The sequence below is a fragment of the Otolemur garnettii genome, unplaced genomic scaffold, assembly GCF_000181295.1.
Source record: "Otolemur garnettii isolate 467f Iridium unplaced genomic scaffold, OtoGar3 scaffold00006, whole genome shotgun sequence".
NCBI lineage: Eukaryota > Metazoa > Chordata > Mammalia > Primates > Galagidae > Otolemur > Otolemur garnettii.
Genome location: NW_003852401.1, coordinates 44,640,072 through 44,654,714, shown reverse-complemented (window position 1 = coordinate 44,654,714; position 14,643 = coordinate 44,640,072). Strand labels below are relative to the sequence as shown.

General features: G+C 35.8%; 1 protein-coding gene across 1 annotated transcript in view; it reads left to right on the top strand.

The window, feature by feature from the left end:
* ERCC6L2 (ERCC excision repair 6 like 2) overlaps positions 1 to 14,643 on the top strand; it is a 119,571-nt gene that overhangs the window by 772 nt on the left and 104,156 nt on the right. The window contains exon 2 of the mRNA XM_003782998.3: positions 3,220 to 3,644. Within this exon, the coding sequence (XP_003783046.2) occupies positions 3,220 to 3,644 (425 nt within the window). The remainder of the gene's footprint in view (positions 1 to 3,219; positions 3,645 to 14,643) is intronic.

Below are 14,643 nucleotides of genomic sequence, written 5' to 3'. Positions count from 1 at the left end.
AAATTTAGATATTTTAATTCTTTAACCCTTATATGCTATAGTTGTTAGTGAGTGGTACAAGTTTGTTGTTAAGTAGATGAATGAGATATTTAGTTGTTTACTTTTATTGAACTATATGATGTATTGAGTTCTGGCCTTATAGCCCACTCTTAATGGGTAACCAAGAGAGGATTTAAAGAAAGAGTGGTTATCTGCCCCAAGTCATCTGTGATGTATTATGGCCTCCAAATCTATGGCTTCCGTTAATGATAGTTAAATAACAAAAGTGATTGTTCAGTGCCCAGCAATATGCTGATGATTTATCTGTTTGCTGTACTTTGAGGAATATATCCATCTCATTAAATAGATGAGGAATTGAAGGCTAAAGCTCAGAGAGGGTAAGTAACAAGCCTGAACCCTGAGCACTAGAAATTGATGATGCTGTAATTCATGGACCACACATTTAAATCCCTATAGTAGCCTAGCAGGTAAAAATAAATGCTGAGTGGTCATTATGGTGACTGGGATGCTCATTCTTAAGTTAAATTTATGAAGGAATCAGTCACTTTGGTATTTAAGGAAAGAATACTGATGGAAAGAACAGAAAGCTGAGGGCCCTGAAGTGAGACTGTGCTTTCCATAGTTGAGCAATAGCAAGGAGGACAGTTTGGAAGGGAAGAGGGACCAGATCATGAGGAGCCTTACCTCCATTGTCCTGTGAAATCCAGCAGGAAATCCTCCCAATTTAAACAATTCGTTCTCGAGTTTGGTGGCTGAGAGATTTCATTCTTAGCCCAAACTTAACTGAATCCATTTAGTTCTAGAAATTATCCAAACTTGGGAACCAAAAAGGTTCCCGTGAATTGTGTAATTCCCTTAAGGCTTTTTGCACATGTTGTACCACCTGAAATACTCTTCTTAGTCTTTTTAGATTATGTTTCCTAAAGTTCCTTCTCATAGCGTTCTGTTCTCTTTTTCCAACATACTAATTATAATTACATGTTTGTGTAATTTTTAGTTTCTGTCTCTCTCACTACATACCAAGGATCTATGAAATTAAGAATCTGTTTTCATTAATAAATTCAGAACATGTTTATTGATTGTCTGCTGTGTGTTGGGCCTGGGGATCAAATTCTGAACAACACAAGACTTTTTCTTAAAGGAAATTACTCTGTTAGTATAAGAGAAAGACAAAAACAAATCAACATGATAATTAAATATTGTAAGTGATATAGAGGTAAGAAGATGCTGAGATAGATAATAATAGGGCATCTTAATTAAAGTAAGGTGAACTGGGAGCAGAGAGACTGGGTAGGAATACTTTAGGAAAAAGCTGATAGTGGCGTGCTTTAGGGCAGATGTCAAGAAACTATTGCTTGTGGGCCAAATTTAGTCTGACACTTCTTTTTGTAAATAAAGTTTTATTAGAATACATCCATGCACATTTGTTTATGTATTGTCCGTGTTTTCTTATACTTTACAAGGACAAGAGAATGTATGGTCTGCAAAATCTAAAATAACAAATAGCTAATATCTGAGTCTTTACAGAAGAAGTTTGTCAACTTATAATTCAGAGAGATGATGGCATGGGTGAAAGATATGGATTTTTGAAGTAGAACCGGGACATTCTGATATGAAAGAAATAATATAAAAAGAGGATTAGGGTTTGATGAAAAGTTGGAGATGAGGACGCCAGTTAATGAGTTGCAGGAAGACAAGTCACCATCATTTTTGACATTGGCTTTCTTCATTTTATATCCATCACGTGGTATCATACCTGCTGAATAATTTGTGCTTAAACCATACATATTGAATAATAAATAAGTAATAAAAAATGGGAAGACAGTTGTGTGGGAGGGGAAAAAATGATGTGAAACAGAGTGTTTTAAGAATTGCTGTGTAGTTTTAAGGTCAAATAGTACCATTCTGAAAATAGGGCCCATTGAAGCTATATGTTATTTTACTTGCATAGTGGATTGAAGTATTAGTTTCACATTAAAATACTACTGTCTTTTAGAACAGTATAACAGTTCTCAGTTTATATCCAAAGATTAGAATGGGAGAACAAATTTTTCCCTATGTACGCATGATTGTTATGGTAAACAACCTCACCAAGGTTAATGGGAATAATGGCTTTACTTTTGAGGAACAACTGATCAGAAATATAATGAGCTTAAGGCAATATAAACATGTCATATTGTAATCATGAATGTTGTAAAAAAATCTTATCTTGAGTTCATCAAGAAAAACTATTAATAATCATCTTATTTTTGTGGGAAATGTGTAAGAAAAATAATTCCTAGTATTCTTAATAGTTATAGCCATTTAGTTGCTCTTGGATTCTTGCCATACATTTGGAAAATTATTTTTGCTTAGTTTTCTCTATTTGATACCTTTAAATTATGTCAATAGTATACTCTTTGGAGACCCCCTTCTTCATCATAGTGCTGTATTTTCTGAATAGACAATAAAATAGCTGTACTGTTAAGTACAGAGTAAGTTTGTATAGATCAGACTCTTCAAAGAATAACAGAATTTTAGCAGATACAAATCTTAGAATTTATCTTTTAAAAACTCAAGTGTTGAAAACCTAGAAGAGAAAAAGCTGTGATAAAGCTGTGATATCACTCTGTAGTAGAACTGGACGTTCCCTTGGTTAAAGCAATGGCTAAGTAACAGCAATATTAATAGTGAGAAGAAACAACTGTCTCCAGAGAAAGGAGATGGAATAATTATAAAAAAAACAGATAGATAAACTGTAAAAGCTTTACTGCCCAGAGGATTTTAGCTTCCTTATCAAATCCTATTCACTATTACTCTCCCACATCATAAATTATCTATATCTAAAACATTAGCAAGAATATTTAAATCAGTGGTTCTTAATCCTGGCTATGCATACATTATCTTTTTAATTCCACAATAATAACCAAACAAAATAATAAAACCAGATTCCTATGATCCTTCACCCAATCAGAATGACCAGGGGTGGTGTCCAAGCATTTATATTTTTTAAAACTAGTGGAGATTATGAGACTCCACTAAAGAACCACTGGAAATAAATTATGTTCCCTTTATGCCATTTATTGTAGGAGAACATCTGATAGTATACTTTAGAAAAATGTGTCATAATTTATCTTGTCTCAGCTATTTGGAAAATTGTGTGAAGCACGTTTTTTTTCCTCCTGTTATTGGATAAGGGAGTTAGATTTTGAAACTGTATTTTCTTCTTTATTATTGCAGACAGATGGCATCCAGGAGAAAGATGTCTTGTCCCTTCTACAGATCACGGAAAACTTTGTGAAGCAAGCATAAAATCTATTACAGTGGATGAAAATGGCAAATCATTTGCAATTGTCTTATATTCAGATTTTCAAGAGAGGAAAATACCTCTTACGAGACTTCAAGAAGTAAAGTCTATCAAAGATTGCTCAAGGAATTTTATATTTGATGATGAAGATTTGGAAAAGCCTTATTTCCCAGACCGAAAATTTCCATCATCTGCTGTTGCTTTTAAATTATCTGAAGATGGAGATTCTATTCCTTATACCATTAATAGGTATTTGAGAGACTACCAAAGGGAAGGAGCCCAGTTTCTTTACGGACACTACATCAAAGGAAGAGGTTGCATTCTTGGTGATGACATGGGACTTGGAAAAACAGTACAGGTATTCATTTTAATTACTTTATAGTTAAATTAAGTAAAGTCATTTTATTATATACATGAAGGGATACCATGTACAAAATCTCTATTTGTACTACTGTTAAGATAGCTATTCTGTGTGTGTGCATATGTATTTTTATTTGTCTCACCAACCTGATAGTAGTTTCCTTAAAGTTGAGGACAATGTCTCAGTTATTTTGTCCTCAACACTTACTTTGTACCTATGGTATATTATTCAAAAAAACATTTTAGTATAACTTGGCTTAATTTTGCCTTTTCTAACACTAATAATACTAAGATATCAATATATTTGAAGTAGTTTAATTTTCATAATAATACTTTATGGAAGGAAAGTATTCTAACATTTGGTACACTACATAGTAGAGTTAAATTGATTTCCTGTAAGCCTTTTGTAAATATTGGGGTTTATTATATTAGCAAGTTTCTTAATGTGGAATCCCTGGACCCCTCACTGTTCTATTTGAGGACTTTAAAGAGGTCTTCTAATTCCCTAAAATGTGTACCAGAATTTGTAGATCCATGTTAGTTATCTGTTGCTATATAACTAATTATGCTAAAATGTAGCAGCTTAAAACAATATGTTTATTATCTTATAGTTTCTGTGGGTCAGGAATCCAGGTTACACTTAGCTGGGTCCTCTGCCCCTCACAAGGCTGCAGTCATTTCAGGGTTGGACTGGGGAAGATTCACTTCCTAGCACATGTGGTTGTTGGCATGATTTAGATTCTTAAGGGTTCTTGGACTGAGGCCTCAGTTTCTCTTGAGCTATTTATTGGCTGGAGGCCTCCTTTGCTTCCTTGCCACACAGACCTGTTCATAGAGCATCTCACACATGGTAACTTGCTTCAGCAAGAAGAACAAGTAAGAGGGCAACAGAACAGTACAGAACAGAACAGAAGATGGAAGTCATGATCTTTTGTAAAATACAGAAGAGATAGCCCCTCACCTTGGCCATTTCTGTTCATTAGAAGCAAGTTTCTAGGTCTAGTGAGCAGTCGAAGGGAGGTTAAACAAGGTTGTGAATACCAAGAGGTGGGGATTTTGAGTGGCCCTACCCGTCAGAGGCTGCCTACCACAGGGTCCTTAGATTTTCAAAGTTTTGAGATCCAAAAAGATTTGAATTTTGAATCTAGATTTTGCAGTTTTTTGCTGGGGCCAGGTCCAAACCCGCCACCTCTGGCATATAGGGCCAGTGCCCTACTCCTTTGAGCCACAGGCGCCACCTTGAACCTAGATTTTGTAGTAATTACTTTGGATTTTCAGGAGTGTTTGCCTAATTTGTGATTAAGTCATTCTGCGCTTTCTTCCTTATAATTGAATTGAATTATTCTTCATGTTACCTCATTGTTTAGTGGAACTCAAAAGTAAATGAAAAACTAAGTTTAACATTTAAAAATAGCCAAATAATGCTGCTAATGTGTAAAGGTTTGATGTGAAAAGTTCAGGTAAAATGAAGTTTTTCAATAATAATGTTACCATTGGCTATATATATTTAAGCCTATGCAATGCAGATAGTCTAGGCTTGCATCTTGGAGGTGCTAAATAATTGTTTGTAGAATAAATGAATTTCCTTTCTCAAGAGAATAGCTGGCAAGAATAAAGAAAGGGGCTTTCAGTAAAATTACTGTCTGTGACAAAGGTATACAGTTACAAACCAGAATGGAGAAGGCAGATGTACGAAAAGTGTATTTCCCTCTTTGAGAAATATGGCTTTGAAAGAGAATAAAATTGGCCTAGTTGTAGCTGAAGGGGGATGAGATTTTGAGAGAGTTTCTCTTTTGTTTGTTTCTTCTTGTTTGGGGATAGGAGAGACTTGATTATTTTTTAAGTGAATTAGAAGGTTCTGATTAAAAGGGAACAGTTGAATAGACAAGATACATAAATATATGCATACAATATGTATACTTCATTTATGTATGACTGTAAACACCTAAATATAAATAAGCAAAATATGAAGTCATGTAGTAACTATTATCTTATAAAAGGAATTTCTTTATTTTTGGCATGTTTATTTACTAATTTTTCCCCATCATCTTATGAAATTTTTCAAACCATATAGAAGAATTGAAATAATTATATGCTGAAAACCCATGTACCCACCACCTAGATTTTATTAATAATTTATACATGGTGTTTTCATATCCATTCATCTATCAATCCTTCTTTTGTTGTGTTTTGAAGTAACAGACATTAGTAGATTTTTATTCCCCAAACACTTGAGTATGCATATACATCAGCTAGAGTTCAGTATTTATTTACACTTTTTTAAATTTTTAGGTAAATTTTACATTGAAATGCACAACGCATAAGGGTACCCTTCATTCTATAAGTTTTGATTTGTCTCTGTGTAAGCCAAATAAACACTTTTAAGATACAGTTATCTTCACTCCAGAAAATTTCTTTATATGCCTTTGTAGTTCTGCCAACCCCAAGAGGCAACCTATGTTTTGATTTTTTATATTACAGATTAGTTTTGCTTTTTCGTGTAAATGGAATCATACAGTTGCACACTGGTGTAAATCTTCTTTCACTTAAGATAATATTTTGGGGGTTCATCCATGTTGTTGAGGACAGAAGTATTTTGTTTCTTTTTTTCACTGAGTAGTATTCCATTATTTATAATAGATGCTGTATTTTATCTATCCTGCTCATGAGCTCCTTAGATGTTTGAAGTTTTTAGCTATTATGAATAAAGATATTATAAACTTTCTTGAACCAAACCTCTTTTTATTTATTTATTGTGGGTAATCATTAGGAATAGAATTACAGTACTTCATATTAGGGCTGATGTATGTTTAATTTTGTAAGGAATTGGCAAACCTTTTCCCAAAGTGTTTGTATTATTCTGCATTCCCACCAACAATGTGTAAGTTATAGGTGCTCCATATCCTTGCCAATTTTTTTGTTAGTCTTTTTAATCTTAGCAGTTCTGTTTGTTATGTGTGTATGTTCTTTGTATACTTTATTGAGGTATAATTGACATATAATAAACTGGATAAATTAACATAATAAATTAGCATATCATTTGGTAAGTTTTTACATATATGCACCTTAGACAATATCACCACAATACCACATTTGATAAGTTTATATATATATGTATATATATACATATATACCTAAGAAAAGATCACCATGATACCACAACCAAGATAATTGAACCCCAAATTTTCTTATGTCCATTTGTGCCCACGATGGGTTAAACACCAGTAATTCATCATCTACTAACTTTATGTATAGTGGAACTGAGAAATTCCCTCCTTGGGAGGGAATCTGAGTATGAAATCCAAGATTTTTATGAAAACATCCCAATATTTTATAGAATTCTCATGTTAACTCAACAGCTAATCTGAAAATTAATCCCTCTGTACATTTACATGATATATAGTTAACTAACATGACTGCAATAAACAGTTTCAACTAGAGTATACAGGTTTGGAACCTGACCTTTGGAATCAGACAACTCAGTGGTAGGGAGGGAGGTCAGTGCCTACTTACAATGCAACAATGATTTTTAAAAGTGATCTCTGGACCACTGTCAGTTGGAATTTGTTAGAATTATAAAATTCAGGAGTTTCAATCCTGATCTACTGAGTGGGAAACTCTGGGAAACCTGGAAGGAGGGCAGCAATCTCTGTTTTAACAAACACTTCAGGTAATTCTGAGGGCCACTCAATTTGATAACCTTTGTTCAGACTGTATATTTTTCAGACGGGGTAGAAAGTTTTGATTAATCTGGTGAGGTAGTTCAGTGCAGGTTGGTTAAGAGATGTTTAGTCTATGTGAATATAGGCTGATGATCATTTAAAAATACAGTTTTAGAAATGGAAATGATAAGAGAGATAATCTTGTTCAGCTTCTTCTTCTTCTTTTTTTTTTTTTGTAGTTTCTGGCTGGGGCTGGGTTTGAACCTGCCACCTCCGGCATATGGGGTCAGTGCCTTACTCCTTTGAGCCACAGGTACGGCCCCCTTATTCAGCTTCTTAATAAATGAAGAAGCTGAGGCACAAGAGTGCAAAATAACTTCTCGGTCTAAGGTCACATACAGGAAGTAGCCCTTTTCATTCCCCTTCTAGATCCCCCTTTTTCTTTAACTCCCTGTAACCATTTGCTGCCTCCATTTTGTGATTTAATGAATACCATTAATTAAAATCAGTTAATCAGCTGAGTAAAAAGCTTTTAATTAACCATTCATTCATTCAGTGGGTTGATATATATTAAGTACCTACTCTTGGCTAGGCACTCTGATTGGCACTGAAGGACCTAATGTAAATGCATATGATCACTACCCTAAGAGAGTTCACAAAAATATGATAAAAAGAAGTGTAGCAAGGGGTCATCATCTAGTCCAGTGTTTTCAACCAATATTACTGCACAGTGCATTGGTGTGCTGTGCGAGGATCTTAGGTGTGCCAAGAAAATCTTTAAAGATAATTAATTAAATTTTTTAAGAAAATAGTTCAAAGCCCAGTAAGTATATTCTTTTTTTAACTCTCTTTTTGATCAACGTAATTTAAGTGTTCTGAGGAAGTTTAACTATAGGTTCAAGTGTGTGATGAGATAAAAAAGGTTAAAAACACTAATCTAGTCTGATAAGGGGATTTGGAAGGTAAAAGCAAGCCTGCCTGCAGATGTCAAAGAAGGCACCACAGGGAAATTGGCATTTCCATCATTTTTTTTTTTTTTGAATGGTAACTGTGTACAATCCATCATTTGTTTTTGAAAACCAACCAAACTTTAGGAGTAATTTGAGTGATATCAGTTAGGACATTAAGGTTTTTTATTTTATTTTCTAAAGAAGGCATAGCTCTAGTATAGTATTTGAAGGTTTCATAGCTTTTCATATTTTGATTCAAATTCATTAGATCAAAATAATTTATGTTTTCATCTCAATTGCTAATTAGCTTTCATGGTCACAAAGTCTTAAGGATTATTGAGCAAGTATGATGATACATCTTAGTGTATTTTATTTCCTCATCTGCTATGTGAAGTAAGATGAAATTAGTACTTTTTCAGGAGCAGATGTAGAATTTTGCAAACTATAGACTTCTTTGAAATTTTTTGTTTAGATGTTATTAGATATTACATTATCAAAAAATGAGGGTTTTTTGCAGGAAGTTGAAAAGTAAAGAATGTAAGCCCGTTTTTCTTTTTGCCCTATAAGAAATAGGCAATTTTTGCTGTGCCTTCTTCTATACTGGCCTAAGGGAAGGTTTATTGCAGTGTTTCCCAGCCTCAGAGTTCTGTACATCATGAGCTGACTGTGTGTGAGGAAAGACGGTCTATAAAAATGTTGCCTGACAGAGTTTAGAAAGGAATGCCTGTAAAAACAGAAAGCTTTCCCAGAGTGGTATTTCATTTCTGAAATGCAGTTTTTGTCCTTTCACTATTCTAGAGGGGGCTAATTTAAATATTTAATTTTGTTGTTTCATCTGTAAGCAATTAACTATTGCACAATGAAAAATGTTCTTTTTTTTCTTTCATTGCAGATTAGTTTGGTAAACCTTCATTGTAAATTTGTCATCCATCTTTTGTGAATTAAAATTTTGATAGTCCTGTACTGTGGCAATGTAGTGTGATAAGATGGCTGGGTCTCCACCCAAAACACATATTCCCTTTGCCTTTTCAGAGTTAGGGCTGGGGGATAGATACATTTCCTGATTTCCTTGCACATCAGTGGGGCTTGTGACAAGGTTTGGCCAACAGAAATAGGGTAGAAGTGATAAGTACCATATGTAGCCTTGGTCCATAAAACCCACCTGTGCTATTGTTCACATTTTCCCTTTCCCTATCTGTCTTTGGATATTGACACATTACTGCTAGCATTAATTAGTATCTCATTAACAACTTAATATTTATTAATCAGTAGAATCAATATATAGCTAAGAGTTTGTCAGTGATTTTGTTGGCCTCTCAGCCTAGTGTTTATTCTCACATAAAGTCAACCTTTTTATTTCAACTGACTTTTTTTGGGGGGTAAGTGGATGAGTAATATTAGGAGGTAGTATAGATTGTTTAAATGAGATGCAGAGATAAAATAAAATCATTAATAGATTTAGTGAATTGAATAAAGCTGATCCATAATTAGAGTCTATAAATTTAGTCACCTGTGAAACATCTTGTAAAGATCTGAGATTCTTAAGTAAAAGATATAATTCATGTATATTTGTTTCAGGGAATTGGACATATGAGGTTAGCATTAAGATTGTAAAGGTGGCTACATGAGATTAGAATTAAGATTGTAAGGGTGGCAATTTTGCACATGAACTTTATGGCGACCTGGTATATCATCTTGTATAGGTGAACAGATTGAATTACAAATCATCCTAATTAGGAATGTGATTTTCTTAATTAGGAAATGAAACAATCTATAGGTAAGTTGAGACATATCAATGGATTAGATCTTAAGCTACATCATTTAAAAGATACCTCTATAATCATAGGTATTGTTTGACTTTTCAGTAGCCTTTGAGGACCAGTTGCCTAAAGGGAAAGAAATAAAATGATTAAGGAAAAAGTAAACTGTCTCTATTTGTGGATGACTTGATTATTCACATAGAAAATCCAAAAACATCTACAAAACCACTGCTAGAAGTAACAAGTGAAGAATTTAGCAAGGTAGCAGGATATAAAGTCAATATATAAAAATAAATTTTGAGGGCAAGGCATGGTGGCTCATACCCGTAATCCCAGCACTTTTGAAGACTAAGGCAAGATGATGGCTTGAGGCCAGGGCTTCAAGACTGGCTAGAGCCAAAAAAAAAAAAAAAAAAAAAAAATTAAAAAAATTAAAATTAGGTAGGCACTGTGGCTCCCACCTGTAATCCTAGTCAATCAGGAAACTGAGGCAGGAAGATTACTTGAGCCCAGGAGTTTGAAGCTGCAGTGAACTGTGATCAGGCCACTGCACTCTAGGCTAGAGACCTCATTTTGGAAAAAAAAAAATTATTTTGATATTTTGGAAAAAAAATTATATACTATCATGCCAGCAAAAAAGAAATTGGGAAACTAAATGAAAAATAAATTCACTGACAATATCAAAATTATAATTAGAAATTAACTTAAAAAAAAGTGTAAGATGCCCACACAAAACTATGAAACACTGCTGAGAGAAATTAAATAAATGGAGTGATTCATGAATCATTAAAATGTCAGTTCTTTCCAAACTGATCTATAAATTCAACACAGTTCAATACCGTTGAAATCCGTTATCCCAACAGACTGTTCACAGAACTTGGCAAACTCATTAAAACTTCACACAGAAATGCACTCTGAGAAGCCAGTGTGGCAGGATCACTTCGGGTCAGGAGTTTGAGATTTCACTTTAGGAATCTATCCTACAGCTAAATCCTCTTAGCAATCTATTTTGGAGGATGACCCGTGGGCTGATGAGAAGAATGTATATTCATTTTTATTAGGATGAAATGTTCTGTTAGAGGTCTGTAAGGTCCATTTGTTCTAGGGTCAGGTTTAAGTTTAGTTTCTTCTTGGAGGATCTATCCAAAACTGTTAAAGGGGTGTTAAAATCTCCAACTATTATAGTACAGGAAGATATCAAGTTGTTCATATCCTTTAGGGTCTGCTTTATGAATTGAGGAGCATTCTGGTAGAGTACATAAATGTTGATTATTGAAATCTCTTCATGTTGGGTATTTCCCTTGACAAATATGTAGTGACTTTCCTTATTTATCTTTGTTGGTTTAAAGCCAATTTTATCTGCTACTAAAATTGCAGCCCATGCTTTTTTCTGGTTTCCATTTACCTTTAAGATACAAGTCCATCCCTTTACCCTGAGTCTATTTTTATCCTTTAAGGTAAGGTGAGATGCTTCTATATAGCAGATATCTGGTCTGAGTTTATGTATTCAGTCAGCCAGTCTGTGCCTCTTTAAGGACAATTTATAAACCATTCACATTAATTGAGAGAGTTGATAAGCCTGGTTGTGTTTTGGGTGTCACGATTTTTGGATATCCAGTGGACATTTCTAATCCTTTCACCACTATGGAAGTTGGGTTTTGTTCAAAGATTTCTGAGTGAGTTTACTTTGGAGAAAGAGCATTGCACTGATCATTGTGGAGGATAGGTCTGAGAATATCCTGAAGAATTGGTTTAGTTATGGTAAATTTCTTCAGCATGTCTATGTCATTAAAGTGATTTCTCTATCACAAATGAAACTCAGGTTAGCTGGATACAGGATCCTAGGCTGAAAGTTGTTTTGTTTTAGGAGATTGAAAGTCAATGACTATCCTCTTCTGGCTTGAAATGTTTAGGCTGAGAGATCTGCAGTCATTCTGATATTTCTCCCTTTGTAGGTGATGTTTTTCTTACATCTGGCTGCTTGCAGAATTTTCTCCTTCATCTTAATTGGCGCAGATAATCACAATGTGTCTAGGAGATGCTTTGTTTGGATTGAGTATTGCTGGGGTTTGAAACTATCTACTATCTGAAGTGCTGTATCTCTTGCAATGCTTGGGAAATCCTCCCCCAAGATCTCTTGGATTAGAGCATCTGTACCTTTAGGACCATCCTCTTCTCCTTCGGGAATTCCTGTAAGACAAATGTTTAATCTTTTGGAGTGATCCCACAACTCTTTCAGGGAATCATCAGTTTTTGCGCTCCATTTGTCTGCCTCTGAGCATTTGAGAACATTCAAAAGCTTTGTCTTCAGTTTCAGAGATCCTTTCTTCTGCCTGGTCAATTCTATTACTGAGGGATTCTCCTGTATTTTGGAGCTCCGCAACTAACTTTTTCTTTTCCTTGATCTCTGCTATCTCTTTTCTCATTATGTCTTTATCTTTGGTGACTTTGTCTTTGAATTCATTAATTTCTTGAGACAACTTTAGAACTACTCTTTGGAATTCAATTTCTATCTTTTCTTCCATTCTATTTATCTTATTTGCCATCCATATTCTGAATTCGATTTCTGACATTGCAGCCATTTGTCCATGCATGGCATCTTCAGTTGTATCCCCTTTGTTATTTCTTGGGGGAGTTGATCTACTCTGGTTATTCATGTTGCCAGAGTTCTTCTGTTGGGTCTGCACCATGTTTATTTTCCACCATTTGGTTATTAGAGCTGGTAGGGTGAGATTGAATTGGAGTTCCCAGGTAGTTGAGATAGCCTCTTACCAAAGCACTAGGCTTTGTAATTGTGTCTTATCTCCGACAACCCTACAAAGGCCCATTTCAGAGTTTTGGCTGGGAACTCTGAGGACCTCCTTGGTGAGATATGGCCAGCTAGCTCTGTTTTGATATCAGCCAACCTTTACCCTATCCTAATAAGCCATGGTATTAGGTTTAAATCTTAGCTGTGAAGAGATACAAACACCTGTGGCACCCAGCCCCCACTCTTCAGTTCTTTTCCACTACAGAATTTTGAAGGTCAACCACAGAATGTCCCTGGGCGGACGTTCCCAGACATGAGTTCCAATTAAATTGTCTCAGGCAATGCAAACCCTGCCCAACAGAAAGGGATTCAAGGGTCTCCAACTGCACAATTGGAGCCAGGGATCCATGCCCCTGCCTGCCAGACTCAGTCCACACTGTTGTCTGCTTCTCTGCTCACAGGCCCATTTGGAGCCAGTGGCCACGTCTGCACCCACTGGTCTCAGTCCACACCCAGCAAACCTCTGTTTACCAGATCAGTTGGAGTCAGTGCACCACACCCTGCCCACAAGTCTCAGTCTTCACCCTGTAAGCCTCTGCTCATGGCCCAGCTGGAGACAGGGGACCACCTCTTGCCCTCAGGTCTTGGTCCACACCCAGCAAGCCTCTGCTCGAGGGTTCTGTTGGAGTCAGGGGACCAAACCCTTACCCTCAGGTTCAGTCCATGCCTGGCAAGCCTCTGCTCACAGGCCCAGTAAGGGCTGGGGACCAGCCCTGCCTGCCAAACTCAATCCACAAGGAGCAACCACTCTCTTGCTGTGGATGCTGTCAGAGCTGGGGGATCTGTACCCCATCCCATCAGACACAGCCTGAACTGAGGGTCAACACCACCACTGGCCAGGCATAGTCATATTCAGGGGACTGCTCCTCTTTCTGCTGGGTGTCCCTTTCTTCCCACACCCTCTTTCTTTCCTGTTAGTCACAGATTCCATCCTGATGGTTGGTGGTTCAGCCTATGTCCAGATCTCTCAGGAAAAGACCAAATACTCTGTATTCGGCAAGGGGCAGAACTTCAGACCACCATGCAAGGGGGGAAGGGTGAACTAGGAGTTTGGACTTGTGGGGGAAAATATCTATTCAATTTTATGCTTGTCAGGGTGGTGTCTAAGTTCATAAGTGGGACCTCCTTGAAGAAAGAGACCTGGTATTTAGCGGCTTCTCCAGTGAGGTAAAATGAGAGGTTTTTTGTTCCCTGCTTGCTCACAGATAGCCCATGGCGGACCTCCTGCTTGGGGGAGGGATCTATGTCCTCTAGTTGATAGGCTTTGTACCTATAATTTGTTTTCTTGAATGCTTTTCTTGGAGTTACAGCTTGACTAACTTCTTTCTTGCTTAGCTCCCTACCTTTGGCTTCATAGAGTCTGATTTCATCCGGTTTTTCTCCTGGTCAGGAGCCTCTGCTGAGGGTTGCTACCAGTCAGCCATCTTCCTAGAATTTTTCTAATGTAGATATTTTTGTATTCTTACTATTTTATTTTTGATTAGCCTAACTTGGGATTAGTTGATTTTGTTGATCTTTTCAAGCAACTAACTTTTAGCTTTCTTAATTTTCCCTGTCCCTTGTCTGGTGTTTCACTGATTTCTGTAATTATTTCTATTATTTCCTTCTTGTTTACTTAGGATGTATTTTACTCTGTATTTTCTAGTTTATTAAGGTAGAACCTTGTGTCATTAATTTCATACATATTTTCTTTTGCTGTAAATTTCCTCTAGACATTGCTTTATTTGTATCTCACAAACTTTAATGTGTTATGTTTTTATTTTCATATGATTTAAAATGTTTTCTAATATTTCTTGTGATATTTTTCTTTCATCTT